Source organism: Lentinula edodes (assembly GCF_021015755.1).
Source record: "Lentinula edodes strain Le(Bin) 0899 ss11 chromosome Unknown C8R40scaffold_37, whole genome shotgun sequence".
NCBI classification, from domain to species: Eukaryota; Fungi; Basidiomycota; class Agaricomycetes; order Agaricales; family Omphalotaceae; genus Lentinula; species Lentinula edodes.
In genome coordinates, this window is record NW_025764343.1 from 132,960 (window position 1) to 154,655 (window position 21,696).

The 21,696-nt window shown below is 46.4% G+C and overlaps 11 protein-coding genes across 11 annotated transcripts; 7 read left to right on the forward strand and 4 right to left on the reverse strand.

Moving 5' to 3' along the window:
• Positions 1-180: 180 nt before the first annotated feature.
• C8R40DRAFT_552391 (uncharacterized protein) lies at positions 181-901 on the reverse strand. The gene has a single exon (XM_046235431.1). It carries the CDS (start codon positions 582-584, stop codon positions 219-221), a length of 366 nt encoding a protein of 121 aa, XP_046082503.1. The 5' UTR covers positions 585-901; the 3' UTR covers positions 181-218.
• C8R40DRAFT_552392 (uncharacterized protein) lies at positions 902-2,863 on the forward strand. The gene is made up of 2 exons (XM_046235432.1): positions 902-905; positions 959-2,863. Exon 2 carries the CDS (start codon positions 1,271-1,273, stop codon positions 2,741-2,743), a length of 1,473 nt encoding a protein of 490 aa, XP_046082504.1. The 5' UTR covers positions 902-905; positions 959-1,270; the 3' UTR covers positions 2,744-2,863.
• Positions 2,864-2,982: 119 nt separating this feature from the next.
• C8R40DRAFT_1054528 (beta-lactamase-like protein) lies at positions 2,983-4,173 on the reverse strand (the record flags this gene model as incomplete). The annotated part of the gene is made up of 4 exons (XM_046224936.1): positions 2,983-3,911; positions 3,958-3,982; positions 4,058-4,090; positions 4,138-4,173. 4 exons carry the CDS (start codon positions 4,171-4,173, stop codon positions 2,983-2,985), a joined length of 1,023 nt encoding a protein of 340 aa, XP_046082505.1.
• Positions 4,174-4,611: 438 nt separating this feature from the next.
• On the forward strand, positions 4,612-6,528 carry C8R40DRAFT_1054527 (armadillo-type protein; the record flags this gene model as incomplete). The annotated part of the gene is made up of 5 exons (XM_046224935.1): positions 4,612-5,073; positions 5,127-5,523; positions 5,586-5,720; positions 5,772-5,917; positions 5,974-6,528. The coding sequence occupies 5 exons, from the start codon at positions 4,612-4,614 to the stop codon at positions 6,526-6,528; spliced, it is 1,695 nt and encodes a 564-aa protein (XP_046082506.1).
• An 847-nt stretch (positions 6,529-7,375) lies between these two features.
• On the forward strand, positions 7,376-8,853 carry C8R40DRAFT_552634 (uncharacterized protein). Its single transcript, XM_046235433.1, has 5 exons — positions 7,376-7,521; positions 7,585-8,002; positions 8,056-8,232; positions 8,290-8,457; positions 8,516-8,853. Exons 1-5 carry the CDS (start codon positions 7,478-7,480, stop codon positions 8,654-8,656), a joined length of 948 nt encoding a protein of 315 aa, XP_046082507.1. The 5' UTR covers positions 7,376-7,477; the 3' UTR covers positions 8,657-8,853.
• A 41-nt stretch (positions 8,854-8,894) lies between these two features.
• Positions 8,895-11,227, reverse strand: C8R40DRAFT_1174557 (alpha/beta-hydrolase; the record flags this gene model as incomplete). The annotated part of the gene is made up of 12 exons (XM_046232197.1): positions 8,895-9,029; positions 9,089-9,260; positions 9,323-9,613; positions 9,669-9,872; positions 9,944-10,074; positions 10,135-10,186; positions 10,244-10,299; positions 10,355-10,530; positions 10,685-10,745; positions 10,805-10,879; positions 10,930-11,078; positions 11,146-11,227. The coding sequence occupies 12 exons, from the start codon at positions 11,225-11,227 to the stop codon at positions 8,895-8,897; spliced, it is 1,584 nt and encodes a 527-aa protein (XP_046082508.1).
• A 388-nt stretch (positions 11,228-11,615) lies between these two features.
• C8R40DRAFT_1121779 (uncharacterized protein) lies at positions 11,616-12,667 on the forward strand. Its single transcript, XM_046228824.1, has 2 exons — positions 11,616-11,937; positions 12,011-12,667. Exons 1-2 carry the CDS (start codon positions 11,781-11,783, stop codon positions 12,544-12,546), a joined length of 693 nt encoding a protein of 230 aa, XP_046082509.1. The 5' UTR covers positions 11,616-11,780; the 3' UTR covers positions 12,547-12,667.
• On the forward strand, positions 12,622-16,083 carry C8R40DRAFT_1121783 (exocyst complex component Sec10-like protein). Its single transcript, XM_046228825.1, has 8 exons — positions 12,622-12,644; positions 12,765-13,829; positions 13,891-14,205; positions 14,262-15,038; positions 15,087-15,228; positions 15,291-15,613; positions 15,682-15,913; positions 15,972-16,083. The coding sequence occupies exons 2-8, from the start codon at positions 12,937-12,939 to the stop codon at positions 16,077-16,079; spliced, it is 2,790 nt and encodes a 929-aa protein (XP_046082510.1). The 5' UTR covers positions 12,622-12,644; positions 12,765-12,936; the 3' UTR covers positions 16,080-16,083.
• Positions 16,084-16,837: 754 nt separating this feature from the next.
• C8R40DRAFT_1121786 (uncharacterized protein) lies at positions 16,838-18,706 on the forward strand. Its single transcript, XM_046228826.1, has 2 exons — positions 16,838-17,201; positions 17,263-18,706. Exons 1-2 carry the CDS (start codon positions 16,904-16,906, stop codon positions 18,303-18,305), a joined length of 1,341 nt encoding a protein of 446 aa, XP_046082511.1. The 5' UTR covers positions 16,838-16,903; the 3' UTR covers positions 18,306-18,706.
• Positions 18,707-20,102, reverse strand: C8R40DRAFT_1121788 (uncharacterized protein). Its single transcript, XM_046228827.1, has 7 exons — positions 20,034-20,102; positions 19,952-19,988; positions 19,836-19,901; positions 19,691-19,785; positions 19,289-19,642; positions 19,120-19,227; positions 18,707-19,055 (listed from the first exon to the last, which is right to left on the reverse strand). The coding sequence occupies exons 1-7, from the start codon at positions 20,061-20,063 to the stop codon at positions 18,852-18,854; spliced, it is 894 nt and encodes a 297-aa protein (XP_046082512.1). The 5' UTR covers positions 20,064-20,102; the 3' UTR covers positions 18,707-18,851.
• On the forward strand, positions 20,103-21,689 carry C8R40DRAFT_1121790 (nudix hydrolase 20). The gene is made up of 6 exons (XM_046228828.1): positions 20,103-20,764; positions 20,817-20,975; positions 21,025-21,057; positions 21,120-21,207; positions 21,284-21,350; positions 21,450-21,689. The coding sequence occupies exons 1-6, from the start codon at positions 20,133-20,135 to the stop codon at positions 21,557-21,559; spliced, it is 1,089 nt and encodes a 362-aa protein (XP_046082513.1). The 5' UTR covers positions 20,103-20,132; the 3' UTR covers positions 21,560-21,689.
• Positions 21,690-21,696: the final 7 nt, after the last annotated feature.

Consider the following 21,696-nt stretch of genomic DNA (forward strand, 5'->3'; position numbering starts at 1 on the left):
GATATGTAAGTCCCCGAGCTAAACTCCAATGATGCAATCCGAATGAAAATAAGACTGAATGAACATACTTGACTATTTTTGATACAAAATATGATCGTTCACATGCGTTCATAATCTCGGACGTACTCTCAAAAGGTTCGGAGAGAAAAAAAGGACGTCAGAGGATCATCTGAAAAAGGATTGACCTGGAGATGTCCAAATCTCAGAACATCTGAAAGTCAATCAACTATAAACAGGATGGCTGCGACGAGAAATGAGATCAAATGAGACGCAGAATCGAGCGTTGCCAGACATAGAGCAAGATGGTGGAAAATGGCCTTCAAAGGAGCCTCATGAACAAGGCCATGGGATAAAAACATAGGTTGAGAAGCGTGGATTTTATTGGAAGAATACCTAACAACCATTTCATTCGCCCTATCAGCTGTGTGTGTTGTGAATTGCGTCTTGAGTCGCTGTTCCTTGTCCTGAGATGTCGGTATATTGTCGGTGGCGGAGAAGGTTCGAGGTAAATTCTCGTTGCCAGCGCTATGAGGCAGTATGAGGCACAGTGCCACAGTCCAACATAGATAAGTCAGCGTTTTCATAAAATGAAGTAGAGCGGATAGGCGCAAAGTTTATCAACCAGTCTAACTTAACCTATGTACAAAGAACGTTCCCGAGAATACGCCAATACAATTCTAAGCCAGGTTTAGATTTGAACTCTCGGTGGTGAGTATATGCACTCAGATACCTTGCGACGGAAGAGGAGGGGGGAGAAGGATATCAGAATGACACTCGGAATTAAGATTGACCATGAAAGAACGTCCCGAAACGTTGCACCTTGAATTTGCTATTCCTTTTTGACCACTGTCCGAGTCTCCCCAACTGTAGGTGACTCTAGGTAGCTGTGGACCTGTAATAACTTGGTGAGTAGTAGTATAAACTTTACTGCTCAACTTAAAGGCTAACTAATCAACAGTGTCAAGAAGTGTCAAGAGGTGAAGCTTTGAAGATTTAACTCAGACTAAGTTTTACGCGAACACGTGTTGTCAACTAAACAGACCGAGGCCGACTCTGAGTGAAAAACATTGAACAAGGCCACAAGATACGAGGTAGCTTGGAAATCTGTTATAAATATTGAAATTCAACCTCAGACTTCCTGTGCAGCGCCAGCGCCCTACAATGCAGTGCGTCCATCGGTTCTGGTGCGAATCAAGTCAGATCGAATCATTTCAAGTCATATCCTGACGCGACGACCAAAGCACTTAAGAACGAAGTTGCACGATGGACGATGGATCTCAAAAAGTCGGATATGGGTGTTTCCGACCTCTTCGAAACGTATTATTTCACCTACTACGATGAGCCTTACCTCGATTCGGATGATGAAGACGACCTGTTCAAGTTCACATCCATGCCAGATCGACCTTTGCAGGCTCTCCGTCTCATTAGGGACCATCTTCCTGAAGAAGTCATCCACTGGGAGGGTACCATTGCCTCTGGCCTACTTTTCCATTTGCGACTGCTAGATTTGCGTATTGAACAAGGTGGATACGCTTGTCGTCTTTCGCCGAGATTTACAGTGATAGGGAGGCCACCAGAACCAGGAATTTACACAGGGCTAGAGGCGGAACTGAAGAGGATTGAGAAGGAAGATGTTGGAGCTCAGCGTGCTCGTCGCCGTCCGCTTGATTCATTTCATTTTTCCACTTTAGTACTTCGGATGGTTGAAGCAGCTGCTGCATATCAAGCGCTTTCTGGCAAGGCCAATTCACCTCAGGATATCAATCTCGATAGCATTCCCAACACTGCTCAAGACTTCCTCGGTGTCACACCCACCCAGATATGCAAGGACATTCTTCCTGAATATCGCGTTGTCCACATTGAATCCATCATTCGCAAGGATTTGTCTCAACGGTTCTTGGATTTCCAGGATCGACTTCGTTCGAAATTGATGTTCCGACCGTTGAATGAACTTCGAAAGTTCGTTCCCCCAGACCAACGATATGTCAGAACCGATCATCCAGAAGATTATGTGGAGTATATCGTCAAACCTAAAGTCACATTCCACGGAACGCGTCCTGACCTCGTCCCATCTATCGTGCAATATGGTTTCTTGAAGCCCGGGTCCACTCATCCACGGACTGGTACTTCACTTCCTGTTCGTTGTGGAAGCACTTATGGTAGAGGTATCTACTCCTCGACCAACTCGGCATTTTCTCTCGCCTACTCTGGCACGCAATGTCAGGCAACAAAGCCCGGTGGCATTCCTGGCTTAAAGTTATTAGTATGTGCAACGATTATGGGACGTCATGCACAAATGACCCGAGGTGACAATTGGAGGGATCAAAGTAAACCCTACCCAGGATCAGATTCACACATTGCAAACAACGGGCAGGAATATATCGTGTTCGACAATGCTCAAATTCTTCCCTGTTACGTCGTACACTTAGATTGGGAAAGTAGCTCGGAGGCCAATGACTTCGTGTCAGAGCAGCTGGGACGGTCAGGGAAAAGGCCTCGAATAGACAACAACGATGTTTCATCTCCTGGAGATAGGCAGCGGTTGAAGGAGAATCGATTAGCGCAGGCGAGGAAGTTTTTTGCATATGGCTTTGGGCCAGTATCTGGATCGAGCATTGTAATCGAGGATATTGCAGATATCGAGGATGACGAAGAAGATTATGGGGAGTATCAAGCAGATCGTTTGGACGACGTGAAAAAGGTGGATATCTGGACGTATAAGCTCGCTGGAGAGGACGGATAAAGATGAGTATAGTTCACAGAGGAAGGCACATTACAGAAGGTCGCGAACGGTGAAAGATGAGAAATTTTTGGACTAAACTCTGTGTATGTCGTGTGTACCAATTTTCGATCTTATACCCACAACTGTATTTTCCACATATGGAAGGAACTCGAGAGTGTTACCAACCTCTCTTTATATTATACAATGACTTTCTGAAATTCGTTGAAGGCGACAGTAGTGTTCCGACAGCGACGTCCCCGTTAGAGTTTCAAATTTAATGCCCATTTAGTGTTAACACCTTCACCACCTAACTTCTTCACGATCCCATCTGCTTCCAACTTCTTCATATGCAAATTGATGCTATGGGATGCTGGAGTCCAGAGAGACTCGGGATATCCCTGATAGATCTTCGAAACAATTGTCCAAGTCGACCACCTTGCGCTTCCTGAACTTTCATTGACATCAGGAGAAGGCGGAGCTTTCTGAAGCACCTCAAGAATCTGAGCCTCTCGCTCCAACCTATGTTGAATGTAAGTATCAATCAACTTCGCGCCTTCCTTGACGACTGGCCCGTGACCGGGATATAGAACGTCGTAGGAGTAATACTTCTGATAATCCAACATTTTACGAAGACTGGAGATGTATAACCGGAGGTCCTCAAAGACAGCGGTTCCTTGTCCCAAAACTGTATCGGCAGTGTATAATGCACGATCTTCGGGTATGTAAAGGCATATTGAATCGCGAGTGTGACCAGGAGTGTGTAGAACACGAAGCAAGGTCGAAGAAGTCGTGAATTCCTGACCATCCTGAAGGTCATAAAACACTGAATCGGAGGCTGGGGTGAAAGACTTCGAGGGCAGTGAATTTATGATGGATGGAAGATTGCTTTGCTCTGGTAATTTGTTCGCGGGAAGTGGAAATTTGTGTAGTCGAGGAGGCGTAAAGGGCAGTCCTGTTTTCCGTTCGTCCCATAATCGACGTAGTAGCGCGAGAACAGAGGGAAGACCGCCGACATGATCTCTATGCCAGTGTGAAATGATAATGTCGGATACGTCAGGAATGTCAGAGTCCTCAGACGATAGTGGCACTTTGAGAGCTGACTCTAGGATGGGAACATATTCCTCCTTCCCTTCCCCAGTGTCCACCAAAACGTACGGCCTTTGTCGCCCGACGATATAGGTGTTCGTACCTTGGTGCAAGATTATTATGTTAATCACAAAAGAGCCTGTACTCACCTTGGAGAGTGAATTTCCCTGGATTCTGCGTGAATAGTTCGGTGAGTAATCCGATACGAGACAATCAGTTACTGAATACAGGAGCTTCCGGGGTCCTTACCTGTCCAAGAACTCTAACGACAATCGGACTAAGCTGATGTGATTGAGCATTAATGCTGAGCCCATGCTTCACGCACTCACCCTAGTTATCGAGCCTAGGATTTCCAACGTTTCCATCCTGTAGAGAGAGTAGAAACAAGAGGTGCTATTCGGTTTTTAGATACCCGAAATTGGAATGACGGGCGCTTAGTTTAATCCGCAAGCGCCGGCATCAAAGCTGGCAGTAAACAAACGACATCAACTCGCCGTCTCAACTTGACTTCGACGACCACCCCAGCCCAACCCAGATATCTCAGGAATGGCCGATGTTGATATGGACAACGGAGACAGCTTGAAGAGGAAGAGGTATGCCCGTATGTTTAATCCTTCATCAAGCCCTAATTTTTCTCGTGCAGGTCGGGTTCGACTTCCTCAATAGACGGAAATATCCCGCCTTCCAGCCGTCGCAGGTCGACATCACCTAGAATATCTAAGGTCGACTTTGCAAAAGTTAATGATGCTGATCCTGCCCGTCGTGCAGAGCGAGAACGACAGCTCGCGGCTCGTGTCGCTGCGATGGAACTCGAAAAGAGCAATAATACGAAGGAAAAGGCTCCGGATCAGGAATACGATGCAAAGGCAGAGTTTGCTAAATTGCTCAGTACACGCTCTGGTGGTGTATACATGCCTCCTGCACGCCTAAGAGCTCTACAGGAGGCCGCCGCTGGCGACAAAACTAGTCAAGAATTCCAACGACTTTCTTGGGACGCTCTACGGAAATCTATTACCGGTATCGTAAACAGGGTCAATATCAACAACATAAAGTTGATTGTTCCAGAACTATTTTCTGAAAATTTGATACGGGGACGTGGTCTGTTTTCCCGGAGCATCATGAAAGCCCAATCGTCGAGTTTGCCTTTTACACCGGTATTCGCCGCATTAGTTGCGATCATCAATACGAAACTTCCTCAGGTTGGCGAGCTTGTTCTGACTCGGCTTATCAGTCAGTTTCGGAAGGCGTTCAAACGGAATGACAAGGTATTTAATTGCGTATCTGAGCTTGCTGCCTTTCACTGACCTTTCATTCCCAGATTGTTTGCCATTCTACTACGACATTCATCGCCCACTTGGTCAACCAAGCAGTAGCACATGAAATCATCGCACTCCAGATCCTTGTCCTCCTACTTGAGCGTCCCACCGATGATTCCATAGAAATTGCTGTTGGTTTCATGCGCGAAGTTGGTGCTTTCCTAGCTGAAAATTCCCCGATAGCCAATGCCACTGTCTACGAGCGATTCCGTGCTGTTCTGAATGAGGGCTCCATCAGTCATCGTGTTCAATACATGATCGAAGTCCTCATGCAAGTCCGGAAGGACAAGTACAAAGACAACCCTATACTTCCAGAAGGCCTAGATTTAGTTGAGGAAGATGAGCAGATCACGCATCGAGTACAGCTCGAGGAAGAATTGCAAGTGCAGGAGGGACTGAGTATGTCATCCTTGCTTTTAGGAGTGGGCTTTCGCACTAACATAATACATCTCTTTGTTTAGACATCTTTAAAGTTGATCCTGACTTTCTACAAAATGAGGAAAAATATAAATCTATCAAAAACGAGATATTAGGAGAGGATTCAGATGAAGATTCAGGGTCGGAAGAAGTTTCCAGCGATGAGGAAGATTCTGAAGGTAATCATTCCTGAGATTTCGCGTCTTCACTTTACCAATCCTTCGATGCAGTGGAAGAAAAGGAAGGTATCGAAGACCAAACCGGGACCAACCTGGTCAATTTGCGTAGAACAATCTACCTGACCATCATGAATGCCCTAAATTATGAAGAAGCAGTACACAAACTTCTCAAGGTGCAACTTTCCGAGGGTGAAGAGGTCTGTGATGTTCCCTCTTTCCAACGTGCCACCAATCGCTGATTTTCTCTATCCAGATTGAGATGGTCAACATGATCATTGAGTGTTGTTCGCAGGAACGGTCATATTCCACTTTCTACGGTCTCATTGGGGAGCGATTTAGCAAACTCAACCGTGTATGGACAGAGTGTTTCGAAACCGCATTCAACAATTATTACACTACTATTCATCGTTATGAAACCAATCGCTTACGGAACATCGCGCGATTTTTTGGACATCTTTTCGCCTCAGATTCGATATCCTGGGTAGGCTTGGAGTGTATCAAGATCAATGAGGACGACACTACTTCGAGTAGTCGTATCTTTGTCAAGATCATGATGAACGAAATGATGGAGAGTATGGGGTTGAAGACGTTGTCAGAAAGGTTTAAAGATGATGAAGTGAAAAGAGCTTGCCAAGGCATGTTCCCTACGGATGTGCCCAAGAACACTCGATTTTCCATCAACTATTTTACCAGTATTGGGTTAGGTGTGGTCACAGAAGAGATGCGAGAATGGCTGAAGGTAGGCGACTTTATATACCAATATGCTCAAGACATTGATTGCCATCCTTATAGAACGCTCCCAAGTTGATCATGGAACAACGACGAGCGATGCTCGAGCAAGAGTCGTCGTCGGATTCTGATTCATCTTCCGACTCGTCTTCAGACTCAGACTCTTCAGATAGCTCTGATTCCGATTCCATAGATTCTAGGCGGCACCGACGACGTTCTTCAACTCCCCCTGTTCGTCGTCAGCCGTCTGCATCCCGTGAACCCAGAGATTCTCGTGGACCCCCGAGAGGACGAAGTATATCCCGTACACCACCTCCGTCGCGTGGTCGTCGACGAGACGATAGTCCTCCACGCTCACAGCGCAATAGTTCTATGCATATAAAGCGTGATGCCGGAGGTCGCTCCCCGCCTCCGTACGGGTCTAAAAGTCGTTATCACGATAGAGATGACACTTTTCTTTCTCGTCGACGCCCTTCCCCTACCTCTTCAAGGTCTCGCTCTCCCCCTCCTTATTCAAAGCCAAAATATTTTCGAGCTAGATCTGATTCTCGGTCTCGGTCTCCACCTCGCTCATCTCATATCAATGAAAGAAAACATCATTCGCGATCTCCTCGGAGAGACGATCGCAGTAAAAGAAACGACTATCCACCAGACAGGAAACATCGGGACCAGGAATCAGATAGACGACGCACGTCGCCTAGGCGGGAAACTCGTGAATACGAACGAAGAAGGTAGTCGAAGCTTTTGTTGGAGTTCAGGTGAACGTATCTTCGATCAGAATGTTGCTTTCATATGTGTAGGATTTTCGGTCTTGCTACAATGACATACACTGTTGTACACTTCAGTTGCCAAAGCGTTCTATGAGATCACCATTTTAATTCAAATGTCTTCGCCGCCGGTCTATCTTGAACGCCATAGCAACCGTTCATACTTTATAAAAATCTGCGGGGAATGGAAACTGAGATTCAAGTTTTTTTTCTTTTGCGACACCTCAAACTCTACTCCTTTACTATCATCTATTTATCACCATGTCAGACAGCCACGCAGAAGAAAATTTAAATTTTGCGGCTACGTGCGTGTTCTCTATAGTCCAGGTCGTTTGTTATCATCCGAAATTGAATGTACTGTTCTGTAGCCGACATGGCTGGACGCGGAACTTCACTATCACTCCAGAGAAAGTTGTTACCATGTCCTACGCCACACTAGAATCTGTTCTCGAGCTGAACACACTGAAAATTCGAGCAATGTCTTTGCGAATCTTCGCTGAGCATCCTCCCGCATCAAACAATTTCGTAAAAATCCGGCCATGGAAGGATGATGGCACATTGCAGTCCATCCTTATGAAGGCCTTTTTTGAAGAGCGTATGAAGGCTGGCGTTACGACTAATCTGGACATCCGCGATGGAAACATTCGTGAGAATGATATTGGCGACGGAGGCAAAGACGGATCTGGAGGTATTGGTGCTAAGGAATGGCTTAAGGCCCATGGATTGACGAAGCCCAAGAGCAATAACCCGAATCCGTCAGTGGCAGCAGAATCAGAGGAGCATGATGTAGGTGGTATACACCGTGTATGTACTTGAAACTGTCACCAACCTGTTTCTAGACCGAGCAAGCTGCAGCGGTCATCGGGGGAAACGGTTTCTTCTCCGCATTTGGATTTGGCAAAACATCTGTAGCACTAACGCCTCCAAAATCTGATGAGGATGTTTCTGAAGTTGACAATCATTCACTCAAAGCCTCTGAAAAGGGACTGAAGACTGAAGAAGACATCCTTCGCGAGGTTTGTTCATGATTGTTTGCGAGAAGAGAAACTCAATGCACAATATCCAAATGACAGCGAGGATGGGGCCCCCCTCTGATGCGTCGCTTGACAAACCGCAACCTGAAATCACGGAAATCGCAAGCTCCCATTGAAGAAAAAGATATCCAAGAAGAAGGCGACGGCGAAGAAATTGAAATCCCCGAAGCTGAAGAGGCGAATGGAGGAGCCCGGCCAGAAAAGAACGTGCGCACAGATTTTGACCCTTGCTTTGATCAACTGATATGAAAAATTTCATCCTTAGGCTCTTTGGCGCAAGCACAAAAATAATACCTTCCTTGGTAGCGGGAAGAAGGCCAAGAGTGGTGTGGAGATTATCAAGACTCCTTCAGATGCTCTTAAACCTGCATTGTCGGCCCCAGCATCGCCCTCGAAGACGACATGAACTTTCATCTTGTTCACGATCATTTGTCCTCCCTCTTTTGTTACGATCATGATATCCTTCTAATTGAATACTCTACCCCGATTACTGCACTTTATCTTATGTACCTCCGAGATTGGCTGTTGTATAGCTCTTCATGTTAAATCGACATGTGTTTCGACTTACGATTTTGTACATACTGAATGCGTGTCCTACTTCCTACTTATATTCAGAATGCTGGCTAGCTCATGATTGCCTCTAATTAAGTGTTCAGTTCCGAGCTAATACTGTGCCAGAATGCACATCTTGCAGCTTGTGCATCGGTGATCTCCTCCATTGCGACAGCCCCAGGATGAAGAAGGATACGCGGACCACCTGAGGTGGAATTTGTGACCGCCTTGGAGTTCGAGAGAAAACTCAACCAAAAGCTCCAATGAAAAAGGCGGGGGAGCTCACCGTCCAAGATGCTACATTAGTGGCAGTCGGTTCCTGGGCAGTGACGAAGGACGACCAATATTGTTGCATGGCCACAAACAGCGCAGCGTCATTCCCGGTGAACCCCGAAGCGGCATCGAAGAGTCCCGTCAGGTCGGCTCCATGGTCGGAACCTTGGTCTGGGTTGTCATAGCTAAAGAAAAAACGAGGAAAAAAGTCAATTCATGGCGTAAACATGAAAACTTCACTTCTCACTGATATTGGAACGAGGTGAATCCCTGCCTTGTGGCGGCGGCAGAAATCATCATTCCAGTGCAAATATATCTTGCCTCGCCGTACATCTGCTGGCCTTGAAGGCTTAACGAGTTGTTGTAGTCGGCCAAGGGATAAAGTTCCAGAGCAGTTGTGAATGTAGAGTTTGAGAGGGTGGGCCATTGTCCGGCCAAGAAGTTATAGACTGTTGTCTCCGTAGCGTTAGGTTCGGAGGTGTTGGCGGCTGGGTTGGGTAACTCGGCAGACCAATTTGCGCCCTCGTCCGTGTTGGATCTGAAGAGGCCACATTCAACCTTCAGGGTGCGAGGATTAGAATTGATGGACCTACCCAAACAAGACAGGAACTTGGGAAAATGCTCCACTGGCAAACGCTTCGACCGGTCTAGTTGCCAGGAAAGTACCATCAATGCAGGGGGCAAAAACAAACAATGTCGAGGTCCGGTTTTTCAACACCTGGGTACCCGCAGATGCTATAGTGTTCGCATCAGCCGCAATGAGGCAAGCCATAACGTCGGACGATGAAGAGCAACCCCTGTTGGATAGTATGGATTCAGAAAAACGTCAGTATACATGTCAATCAGAAGAAAGGTCGAAAAGTCTTACGCAAAACCAGCAAATAAGTCAAAGACGCCGTTGAGATAATCGCTGTCAAAGTCAGGCATGAAGCTCAATGATGAGCTATCGCCCATTGAGGCACGGAAAAGGCCCTCTTGATCGCCTCCATTTGCTATGAGCTGTGAATACAATGTAATGTTACATTCACGAAGAACGACAGTAAAAGAACATGGTCATACATGGAACATTGTAGCCCCAGCTCCAGCAGATTCTCCCCAGATCGTGACTTTTCTGAAGACATCAGGATCGTCAGTGCCCACGGCAGACCACCTAACCATCGGCACTTACGTAGGATCTCCGCCAAAGTTAGATATATATCTTTGAACCCACTGCAGACCGACACGCTACGAAGGAATGATGACAAAATAGTCAAAGACTCTTGAGGTCATTGCTGCATACCTGGTCCAGCATCCCAGCGTTCAGTGACCCATTCGCTGCTGCGAAAGTTGATCCGGCTAAGAATCCGAACTGCCCTAAACGATACTCGAAGGACACGAAAATCATTCCAGGCGAAGGCGCAGCTTGCATCAGCGGAATTGCGTTTGCTCGACTATTTCCAGCTTGGAATCCTCCTCCTACAAGAGTCCGGACATTGCGGAATGGCAGAAATCGGAAGAATCACAGTTATATTTTTGTATGTGAGAATGGAAGAATTCAAGAAGCCAATCAGACACGAAGGTAAGGAAAATGAACCAATATAGGAAAGGCAAGGAAAGGTAAAACACTAACCATGAAACCACACCATGACCGGTAGGTTCGAACTCAAGGTGGCATTAGAGGGAACGTACACCTATTTAGATCGGACTAAGGGTGAGCAGTGATGAGAGGTTCAAACGACAAACAACTCACGTTGGCGAATAAACAGTCTTCAGATGTACCTGATACCACGGTCGACTGAGGGACAGGTATGCACACATTACCAAACTACAACTCGTCAGGGGATGACATGGGGAATGAGCATTGCCAATACCCACAGTGCTAGCGTTGACCGTCCCAAGCTGCGTCGTAGGGGGGAATACAGGAGCTTTCCATCTCAAGTCACCAGTCGGAGGCTCAGCAAACCGGACTCCCTTGAATGAAGTGATACCTGTAGTTGAGTCTTCGACACCGACGAATGTTCCATCTAAGTAAATAGTGCAATACGATTAGCATCTCGGTCTTGATTTGGACACAGTTGAAGTGAAACGTACAGTCGAGCTCGATAGTAGCCTGTCCGGCAACCATTGGGATATACACGCTACACAGCGCGAGAAGAGTGTTGAAAGCGAGCATGATGAGGATTCTGTCGTTCGAACTCGTTTTTTTTGGATTCGCTTCCTTCTGTACTTATAGCCTGTGTCAGCTGGCTCCTGCAATGCGGAAGAATTGGCTGGTGATTTTTGAAAATAGATTTCCCAGTGCACGCGTGGGCGTTGAAAGACCTTGAAAGACTTTGAAATCAAAATCTCGTAAAAGAGTGTGTTTTTTTGTAGGTCGGAAAAAGGTTGGGAAATTACTGGAGTGTACGTATGTGGTAAAGGAATGACTGATGAGAGAAAGTGACAATGATCAACCTGAGGCTGTTGTGTTTCGTCCTTAGTCGATACAACGACTTGACGACGACCGTCGGAGGCATAAACACCCACATGGTGAATATGATGTCAAAGCAGTGAATCAGATCGGCGATTGCCGAAACGATTTGTGCACCGAGGTCGCATCAGGTTTGTCAGTAAAGTCAGTTGTTTGTCAGTTACTCTCACTAGTTCTCCTACATAACTTCCGAGGTTATTATTCTGCGGCCATGCGAAATACTTAAAGCCAGACTCAAAGTGCCAGGACTAACTCAATGTCTCAAATCACCCTATTCGGCGGCACAGGGCCTACCGGTAATGCACTTATTCGCGAAGCCCTACGTCGAGGCCATACCATCGTTGTCTTTGCTCGTAGTCCCGATAAACTTGACTCCGAATTGAGAGACTCAGCAAGGATAAGCGTCATTCAAGGTTCATTTTGTTTTTTTTTTACTTCACGTACTGAATAAGACCGAATATGAATCTCAAAGGTCGTTCAATCTAGGAACCTTGGACTCTTATCCTGCTATACAACGCTCCCTGCACAACTCCGCCGCTGTTTTCGTTCTCCTCACGCCTTCGGACGGTCTTCCTGGTTGGGCTGGTGGCTCTTCTTCACCACTGACAATGACTACTGGTTATCGCAACATCATCCGTGCTATGTCCGAACTTAGCGTGAAGCGACTTATAGGCATAGGAACCCCCTCGCATGTCGAACCTCAAGATGGATTTAACTTTGGTTTAAAATTAACTGTGCCTATGCTAAGGCTGTTAGCTCCAAAGGTGTTTGAGGATGTTGTAGAGACCGGAAAACTGTTGAAAGGTCTAGGAGATGATGAAAAGATTGATTGGACCTGGTTCCGAGTTTCCTTATTGTACGATGGACCTGCTCCCAGTGACAAAAAGTATCAGCTTGGTTTCACGGGACAAGGAGGAAGGTTTCTACTTCCCAGTCTTTTCAGGGAAGAGCTTGCGAAGGCCCTGCTAGACGAGATGGAGGATGGAAAGTGGGTGAGAGGAATGCCTTTCTGTTGGACTTGAGTTCCACGAGCTCTTCTACATACTTTGTTTTCGATGCATCGTATCTCCTCTGATGATTCTTGTCAAGATCAAAGGTCCTAGAAGAGTTAGATAGAATGCCTGAAATTATTATCAGTCATACCACAACCACACCATTGGCAGAGATTCAGAACGCCAATGCCCATTGCTAATGGAAACAAGAGCATTGGAGTCAGATTCATTAAAAAATAATGCACGCACTATTGAGCCACAAGCATGCTCAATACTATGTGTGAGGCATAATGATTCTAATGCACGCTACACGAAAGATTTTGTTGATAAGGTCAAAGCTGGACTTAGCTAGATGTGGCTGTGCTCGTAGAGTAACTCGGTGACTGAGTACATAAGCGCTTGATCAATGTTCTCGATGTCATGGATAAGTTCAAAACGCTAGAACCTCTCAAGTTATATTCTCCCCCAGCGAGTGCTTCTCCCATTCGAAAAGCCACAGTCGCACCCCAGTTTGTGGGCAAACTCCCGTCAGATCTCCACCTATTGATTCTCTCTTACCTCCCTGTACCGGACTTTCCTGCCTATGCTCGTTGCTCACATGCCACCGCCGCCTTAGCTGAAAGTGAAAAGTTATGGGAGACACGATGGAAATCACTGAAAATGGATAATAAAGGTCTGGGAGTTGTGCTGAACGATCTAGAAGAACATTCGAAGGGAAGAGCAGCAGAGTCACGAGCAGCGGCGCCTCCAACAATAACCGTAGATGATGAATTTGGAGATTTTGCCTCCGTGGATGTACCACCGGATGAGATGGGTGACTTTGTAGGAGCTTTTCAGAATCCAACAACCCCAATGTCGGCGTCGTTGTGGACGAACAACTTCAAATCGACTTCGACGTTTCGCGGACAGTACATTCGCGTTCATAATCTCCTCAAGCCCTTAACTAAAACCCTCCTATCACCTGCGCATATCATTCTTAACGACCTTGCTGCTGCAGTCACGCCTTCTCTACGATCAGAAGCCTCAACTCTGCGCTTGTTGTTCTTGTTCCTTTCGCAAAGCATCCAACCGGTACGGAAATGGCGCGAGTACAGAACTGCACTGCGAAGTGCAATGGATAGGTTTGATGCAAATCTGTTGGCGGCATTCGACAACGCAGACGAAAGAGGTGACGAAAACGGAATGCGGGAGGCAGCAGAGAGCAGCTGGCTCGTTTGGGACGGCGCAGACAGTGACTGGGAGATGGGAAAAGTTTGGGCAGAGAAACGGGAGATATTCTACGATCAACCCTGGGATCCGTTGGCCAATTTCACGTAAATTCATTCTTCATTCAGTCTCTGTTGGTATATGATAACTTACAAATCCTTTGCCTAGTAAAGACCGTCAACTTGCATTCGATGCTATGGATGACTTCATGACCATTGTCCTAAACGCCATAAGCGAACACGGTTCTCGCGCCGTTCGAGTATTCCCCGCTGAAGCTGGCGTCCTCATATCCTTTTCGGAACGCGTCGCTTCAGACGTAGTTGGAGAGTACATATCCACCGTTCTGACTCGTGCACGCGAGATATCCCTCGACATTTTTCTGAAAGCCACTGCAGCGAGCTTTAGGGAAGCTTGGAAGATGGTTGATACCATCATGTCTGCAGGTGGAACATCGACATCCCGGACTAAAGCAGAAGACGTTGTGTGAGAGCCGCTACTCTATTCCAAGGTCGCGGAGCTCACTCATATGTGTTATGCAGCTTCCGCATGTTTGAGCCAAACATGGACGAGTATCTTGATGAGGAAACCGAAGTTGTCAAGCCCACGTTCGAGGCTATATGTAAAGGTTGGGATCAACAAGCTTCGGAACGTCACAATAACTTGGGCGACGTTTCTGCTCGATTCCTCACTTCACATAATCCATCTCAGGTTAAACGGAACGTCCTTGCAAGTTTCACTAGTGTGCTCTTACTACCCGTGACTATCGTTCCCAGAACTGTAGGAGCTGTCGGCGGAGCATTGGTGAGCGGAGGAACAGCAGTTGGCGGAGCTGCCGCCCAAGGAATTGCCATGTTGAACCCACAAAGATGGGGCGGAGCCGGTGGAGGTGGATGGGGTATTTCAAACGTCCCAGAAGGTTACCAAAAACATAGAGGTCAAGGGAATGAAACGATGTTTGAGATTGGCTCAGACGAGGATGACGAAGACGAGCAAGAGGAAAAGGAGAAAGCTGAGGTGTTTGATGAAAAGCATGGTGGACTAAGCCTAGCGCCACCTCCCTCAGCTGCTCCACTGTCCGCTGGTACTCTACACACTGCATCTACCTCCCTAGACCAAATGGACCAAATGGATACTTTACTCTCCCTCGACGTCGCTCTAGAGCTCATTCACACCTCCCGCGAATCCCTCAAGCGATTAGAAACTTTTGCGGCATATCCTGATCGAATCGGTGATAGAGTCAGAGATACCATTGAGGAAGTGTTCATATTGATGCTGCAGGCATTGGGAGATGGTCATGTAAAGCGTGGGTTTTCAAGGTGTGTTCCTTTACACATTTATATCTTCTTAATCTCATACTTTCAAAGAGCAACAGCCCGAATGACGTCGTATAAACCTGCAGAACACGAAGAGACGACAAGCGTAGCACCCCTGCTACAATTCTTCGAGCTGGTCCATATCGGAGACACGATCCAAAGTATGGTGCAGGTGTACTTCGATAAAGAAATGGTGCCCCATCTCGTTTGTCGTGTATTGGCGTTTATTCTTATATGAATGAATTATATCTCCAGGCTCCTCACATCGATAAAACTGACTTTCTCAACTCTGTCGTGCGCGAAAAAAAGCGGTTCGAAAACTCCCTCGACGACTCTGTTGCGGGAGGACTTAATGCTGGCACCGAGGTCTTAATGAACCAAGTCGAACATATAATATTGAAGCTCACCGAACCTAGAGAGTATTACCCTCCGGAAAATGCCGCGTTGGATTTGAAACCGAGTAAGGGATGCACTGAAGCGATCAAGTGTTTGGAAATGCATTGTAAGCTGCTGAAGGGGAGCACGAGCAAAGAAGTGTTGGAGGTGTTCCATCAGGAGGTTGGGATCAGACTTATAGCGTGAGTGGGAGGGTACCTAACTTTTACCGTCGGGCCTCAACTGATATGTTGTACCGTCCTCCTCATAGAATCTTACAAAAGCATATCAAACGCCAAATCATATCCCTCACTGGCGGGTTTCAGGTCATCGCTGATCTCAATGCTTACCACGCCTTCATTAGTTCACTCAAGGTACCTTCAATAACCGCCGATTTCGCCCATCTGAAAATGCTAGGACATGTCTATGTTGTCGAGGATGCAAAGGATTTGGCTCAAATCGTGAGGGATGTGACGAGGTATGGAGGTGCATATAGGCCGGAGGTATATATCCTTTTCATAAATTACACGATAATGGGTGCTAATTCGTACTTGATGTCAGGATATATACGAATTTATCCAACGAAGATCAGATTGGAAAAAGATCGAAAAGACGGTAGATAAAACGATGTATAATTTGAGCTTCAAGGAGGATTGTATTGTTTGTTAAATGGATGATGGACCATTTTGAACTTTGAAAAACATTCAAGGTGAACCAAAATAATAGCGTAAATAAGAAGGGGGCGAGGTTCAGGGCCACTCGAAAAATAAGCCATTATGATACTATGGTAGTCCCACGTTGCCAAACCAGGTACGTGGTCGAGGCCCTGGTTGGATGACATCTCTTTTCCTACATGCTCAACAGGCACCTCGCGTCGACAAGATAGACTTCCTCACGTTACCGCGTGCGTTCCGGAAGCACCCTCGATGACTACGCTGGTATCAATTTCGCGAATTGTACGTTCACCGTATCTCTAGAGTATGAATGCCAGAATTCAGCCGACCAAAATAGGATGATTCAAGTATGCGAATTAGAGGTTCAGTCTAACGTCCAGTCTTACAGGCCGTGGGAATTCGAATGCGATTCACAGCTTTGACAACTAACACTGTATGTATCGCTGGTACTTATGTACGATTTACTATCTCACTTTTTTTGTGTCATAGATCCAGATTAGCCCAGGATTGGCCCCATATGGCTACCGAATGGTTACTGTTATTAAAAGAAATTGGTTGCCATCTCTCGATGCACAGCGACCTACAGCGACCTCTCAATCCAGTCTCAATCTAATCACTGTTGTCTTATTATAGAAACGCAGGGACAACTGAGATCGAATCATATGTATAGAATTTTACCAGTAATACTTGGCCAGGCGGCGGTCCATTGATTCACTTCATCAATCTGGCCTTGTTCTGGACAGAGCGCGAACCTTACCCTTTGGGATAAAGCGAGATCAGTAACCTCGACGATATGATACACTACCGCCCACATCCCCCATGCGCTGGCAGCCCACCATTTCCACTGTAGCAGACATGTTCGCCAATCCTCAGGCAGGAGTCTCATCGTCAACCATTTTTCGCTTGCAAAATCCTCTTCAAAGTGATTTCACTCAGACTCTTTCTGGTAAAGGGTACAGGCGGGCCAACCGACAAACAAGCTTGGGATCCTTGATGCTTAATCCTCCGTCGCCAACATCCATGCACCCTGCTAGTTCAGACCGTGATGCTGACTGGAGCGTATGGCAGAACGATTTGCGTACAGCATTTGGTGAAGACCAGTCCGTTTTGACAGAAGGTGCGATTTTCTTGAGGGCCTAAATAAGGACAACATTTAGTTGAACTAAGAATACCTGTAGTAGATGTCATTCAATCCGTCCCGCAGTCCTTCGGAAGCCGCGTTCCCAAACCTTTGCCATCAAATCATTCAGACACAAATACCCTCAAGCCTCCGAGTTTAGTGGAGGCGGAACGAAACCCGGAGAAAGAAAAATCTAGAATTGTTCGGCTGGCAAATCTCGTCGAGCAGGCACGCGAGCGCAGTCGATGTGTTAATGAACATAATAGAGTTGGTGCCTTCGTTGTTGGCGACCTTTCTATCACTAAGTCTGCGATGGTCGGCCGCAGCACCAGGAAGTCAAGTCCGAATTGTACTTCGGCAGCCGAATCCCCTTCTGAGTCTCTTTCAACTGCCATCGTCGTCATGGATATTGAATCAGATGTAGAAACCCCTTGGCATTTATCTAGACGCAGGTCGAGGACTCTATCCTCAGGCTCAGCCCAACATCTCATGCCTTCCGTTCGCTCTTCTTCTTCCTCTTCCGCTCAGTCTTCCCCGCTCTGCGTTACACCTGAACTCCCTGAGGTTCCATTACCCCTTCTTCCCCAATCTGTGCCCATTTATCATATGAGTGGTAAAAGAGACATATCTTCCGATAACATTCTAACTACCTCCACATCGGATGTGTATCCTTTGGAGTCGTCGGTTGCACATATGGCACTGCATCATAGTACACCTTCGATTGACACCGATTCATCGAGTATAAAGCATGTACACTGCGAATCTACTACAGCCCTACCTTCCACCTCCACATTGTTATCTTCGGATGCGAACGCATCTTGGCGCGCGGAGCATGGCCCCTCTTACCTTTCTCGTTCACAACGGCGTCTCGCACGCACTGTGATTAACCCGTCCTGTCATGATGTCCAAAACTACCTATATGAAGGGGGACAGACGGGTGTGGTCAGCGGAGGGGTCATGCTTGGGCCCCAAGTTCAGGGAAAGAAATCGGGGCAAAGATGTCCTGCTACTCCGAAGGGACGGGAACAGCATCAGCACCGAAAGACTAAAAAGGCGCAGGGAAAAAGACCGCCGAAACCAAAGAATGCACAATCTACATAGACGGTCAACGTGCGGGACGGGATCAGGATTTATTCTGGAAAGGTTACCATTTCGCCCATTCGAAAAATGCTCTAGCCTTTGTTCCAGCCTTTTTCGCAACCTCCAGATTGATCTCGCGATGCTTCTAGATTATCTCTTCGTTTTATTATTTTGTATTACTACATCTGCTGTCGTCGTTCCCTACACACTGTACAAGTTTGGCTTCTGATCTACACTACGCTGTCTCATTCCCTCCCTATCCTTCCATCTGTACTACCAAACCATATTTCCTACATTATTATTGCATATAGGCAAAAGGCTCGTTCAAGTATTAAATGCTTGCGGAGTAGTGTATAATCGTCGACTCAACATAGTTAGAAATGTCATCATCTGTAAATGACCTTCACTTATTTAATCTGACCTCTGAATTCCATACATGAAAGATGAACTGAGTTTACAAACGACAAACAGCAGTGCAAATCAGAGGTAGTCATCGAGAATAATTAAATCTTCGGAAGCTACATATAACATCCTTTACCCCCTCCGCCTTAGCCTAGTCCCTTTAATTCATAGTCCAAAAAACAATCTTCTCACAAGCATTTTTACCGCTCCTCCAGCAGAGTTCGGGTCATTACCTCCAGGAAGTGGAAGGTCCATACCGATCTTGTCTACCACATAATAACCGAAAAACAGCACCTTGAATACCAATGCTAGTGCGGCATGGAGAACACCGATCACAATAATAAGCAAGCGGGTAGCTTTTGCCTCGGCCTTTGAGACGAGAAGCGATGAGTACACAAGATATGCAGAGATACCAGAATACCAGAAAACTCACAGAAGCAAGGATAGGGTATATATTTCTGATAAGAAAATATCCCGAGGATGCAAAAGCCAGGAACACAAGAACCCAGCGGAGAAGAGGAACCGGTATTACACACAGAATCTACATGGAGGGTCCGCAATCGTCAAAACGTTAAGACAGAAGAGAGGGTAATACAACTTACAGAAACCGGAATCCACACAAAAAGTGCGTATCCCCATATTGCCACAGCATCCACTACACTCCACTCACCCACCCCCATATACCTCAGCGATATCCACAGTAATACCGGGAGACCTAACCCGTACGCGTACACGATACCCACTGCCTGGGATAACAGCCCAAAGTCATAATCATATTCTCCATCGGCTGAAGAAAGGTATGCGGAAATAGAAGCCGCGAGACTTGACGAAAGGAACAAAGTGAATATAAGAGTCGTGAGAGTCCAAAAAGGTCCGTAGAGATCTGGTGGGTTTAGGTGGGTAGAGAAGTAGTTGGTCGATGTTGGGAGAAGAGTTGAGTAACAGCGGCGAAGAACCTTCAGCGCATGTTAAATTGGGTTCGAATCTGAAGGGAAAATGCATACCTCTTTAGTGTCAACTTCGAAGTAAACCTGATAGTATTCGACTGTCCAGAATCCTCCGCCTGATTTTCGTGGATGAGGCTGGTCTGAAAGGTAACCTACACAAGAATTGTCACTTTTTAGATGAACATCAATATATTATACGCACCTCTGTCGACATTTGAGACACCAGCAGAGCCCGGCCTCGTATTTGATGCATTATCGCCCAGAAAAGCTGAAGAATTTCGTCAATAGAGCACCCTACGAGCCTTGATTATTTATCACATTTAAACTGTAGGCCCTCTGGGCCCTCTTCTAGGCGCTACTGGCGTCAGGATCATCGGAGAAATAGCATAAAATCACTAACTTCATCTGCTTCTACAGCCACGTATGCCATGAACGACGAGGAGAAAGCGCGTTTCCGGTACTCTCCGGACCGGGCTTTATTACTTTTCCCCAAACGCCAATGCCAGATTCGGACTTGCGATTAACTTTCTTACAACTTGTCCAACGCTATGACAATGCCACCATATCTCGACCCCCAACAGAGTTCAATTCACCTTCAGAGTTCGATGATGAAGTCCTCGTGCCTTTGTACCTTTCCTCTTCACCCTCTTCCAAAGATCATCAAATAGTGATTGGTCTCCTTCGACCAGTCATCATCGAACAGCTCAAGACAGAGAATGAACAGAGTCGACTTGCAAACAAACAGGAACTTTGGGATCTCGATATTGATACCGCGTCCTCAAAACCCCGCGTAAGCTTCGCTGGTTGGGTTGACACTCCATCAAAACGCACCACAGCGATGAAGGAGCTTTGCGAACGATGGAGGGACTCTGGTGTTTTCCCAGACGTTTGTGGACCAAAAAAATGGCGCGCAGAGCTGTATCCGGTTTACAAAGACCCATTCGGACCGCATGATCACCCCAAGGACGACTCAAATGAGTCTAATTTCGCATTTGACATGGAGCGCTCGGCGTGTGCACTGTTCGGTGTAGTCACTTACGGTGTGCATATGACTATATATCAAGAAATTGAGACGGATATGTCGAAAGAACTGAAAATTTGGGTTCCCACAAGAGCCAAAACGAAACCGACGTATGTCATTCGAAGACTCAGATAGACAGACTATTCTGAAGCCGATCTGCAGATGGCCTGGATACTTGGACAACACAGTTGCAGGTGGCATCCCTAGTGGAATGGGTGTGTTCGAATCCCTTGTCAAGGAATGTATGGAAGAGGCCAGTATTACTGCTGATGTGGTACGAAAATATACCCGATGCGTTGGCTCTATTAGCTATTTCTTCCGGTGCGTATCGTTTCTCTAAAGCAGAGCGATTATCAATGATTCTTCAAAGGACGTCTGCTGGATGGCTTCAACCTGAAATCGAGTGGGTCTACGTTCGCTTCACGATCATAACAGATCATGAGGCAGATAATCTAATTTCACTAGATATGTGTATGACATGCCCATACCTTCAGACACCGATCCTATCCAGTTTACACCGAAACCACTTGATGGAGAGGTGGAATGTTTTGAGGTACTAAATCATTTTTAGACATCGATTCAATTTTTGCCGAACATATGCATTTTTATTCTTCCTGTGATTGTTCTAGCTTCTTGATCAATCCACCGTCATGGATAAAATGCGCGCGGGCAAGTTTAAAGCAAACTGTGCATTGGGTAAGTGACGGTTGCTGCCGTTCCGTCGTGCCTTCCGAGCAGTGGCTAATTAATTTCCTTGAACCTTCCTCCTTGACCGTTTGCTTGGCTTCGACACAGTCCTCATCGATCTCTTTATCAGACTGGGATACATCACGCCTGATAACGAGCCAGAGTATATGAAGATTATTACCCGGCTTCATGGACGTTTTGAGTATGAAAAGTGGTAAACTAGGGTAAACTGGGTTGTTGAAGCGCAACAAGTCCAATGGAACAATGTACAGTATCACAACGTTATGCAGACCCAGAGAAGTACTTAGATAAATAAGAGTTAATTAGAAGTAAATATTTAAGTTTGGCAAGCGAA

Bases quoted from the DNA above. Each gene is read 5' to 3' on its own strand.
- C8R40DRAFT_552391 (XM_046235431.1), bottom strand. From the start codon at position 584: ATGAAAACGCTGACTTATCTATGTTGGACTGTGGCACTGTGCCTCATA.
- C8R40DRAFT_552392 (XM_046235432.1), top strand. From the start codon at position 1,271: ATGGATCTCAAAAAGTCGGATATGGGTGTTTCCGACCTCTTCGAAACG.
- C8R40DRAFT_1121783 (XM_046228825.1), top strand. From the start codon at position 12,937: ATGGATAAGTTCAAAACGCTAGAACCTCTCAAGTTATATTCTCCCCCA. The intron at 15,039-15,086 runs GTGTGTTCCTTT...ATACTTTCAAAG, and splicing joins GTAAAGCGTGGGTTTTCAAG to AGCAACAGCCCGAATGACGT. The intron at 15,229-15,290 runs GTGCCCCATCTC...TTATATCTCCAG, and splicing joins TGTACTTCGATAAAGAAATG to GCTCCTCACATCGATAAAAC.
- C8R40DRAFT_1121788 (XM_046228827.1), bottom strand. From the start codon at position 20,063: ATGGCATACGTGGCTGTAGAAGCAGATGAA. The intron at 19,902-19,951 runs GTGATAAATAAT...GAAATTCTTCAG, and splicing joins AGAGGGCCTACAGTTTAAAT to CTTTTCTGGGCGATAATGCA. The intron at 19,228-19,288 runs GTAAGTTGTATT...CCCTCCATGTAG, and splicing joins TTGTGTGGATTCCGGTTTCT to ATTCTGTGTGTAATACCGGT.
- C8R40DRAFT_552634 (XM_046235433.1), top strand. From the start codon at position 7,478: ATGTCAGACAGCCACGCAGAAGAAAATTTAAATTTTGCGGCTAC. The intron at 7,522-7,584 runs GTGCGTGTTCTC...ACTGTTCTGTAG, and splicing joins AATTTAAATTTTGCGGCTAC to CCGACATGGCTGGACGCGGA. The intron at 8,458-8,515 runs GTGCGCACAGAT...TTTCATCCTTAG, and splicing joins GAGCCCGGCCAGAAAAGAAC to GCTCTTTGGCGCAAGCACAA.
- C8R40DRAFT_1121779 (XM_046228824.1), top strand. From the start codon at position 11,781: ATGTCTCAAATCACCCTATTCGGCGGCACAGGGCCTACCGGTAATGCA. The intron at 11,938-12,010 runs GTTCATTTTGTT...CGTTCAATCTAG, and splicing joins AAGGATAAGCGTCATTCAAG to GAACCTTGGACTCTTATCCT.
- C8R40DRAFT_1121790 (XM_046228828.1), top strand. From the start codon at position 20,133: ATGCCAGATTCGGACTTGCGATTAACTTTCTTACAACTTGTCCAACGC. The intron at 20,976-21,024 runs GTGCGTATCGTT...GATTCTTCAAAG, and splicing joins TCTATTAGCTATTTCTTCCG to GACGTCTGCTGGATGGCTTC. The intron at 21,351-21,449 runs GTAAGTGACGGT...GCTTCGACACAG, and splicing joins TAAAGCAAACTGTGCATTGG to TCCTCATCGATCTCTTTATC.
- C8R40DRAFT_1121786 (XM_046228826.1), top strand. From the start codon at position 16,904: ATGCGCTGGCAGCCCACCATTTCCACTGTAGCAGACATGTTCGCCAAT. The intron at 17,202-17,262 runs GTGCGATTTTCT...GAATACCTGTAG, and splicing joins CCAGTCCGTTTTGACAGAAG to TAGATGTCATTCAATCCGTC.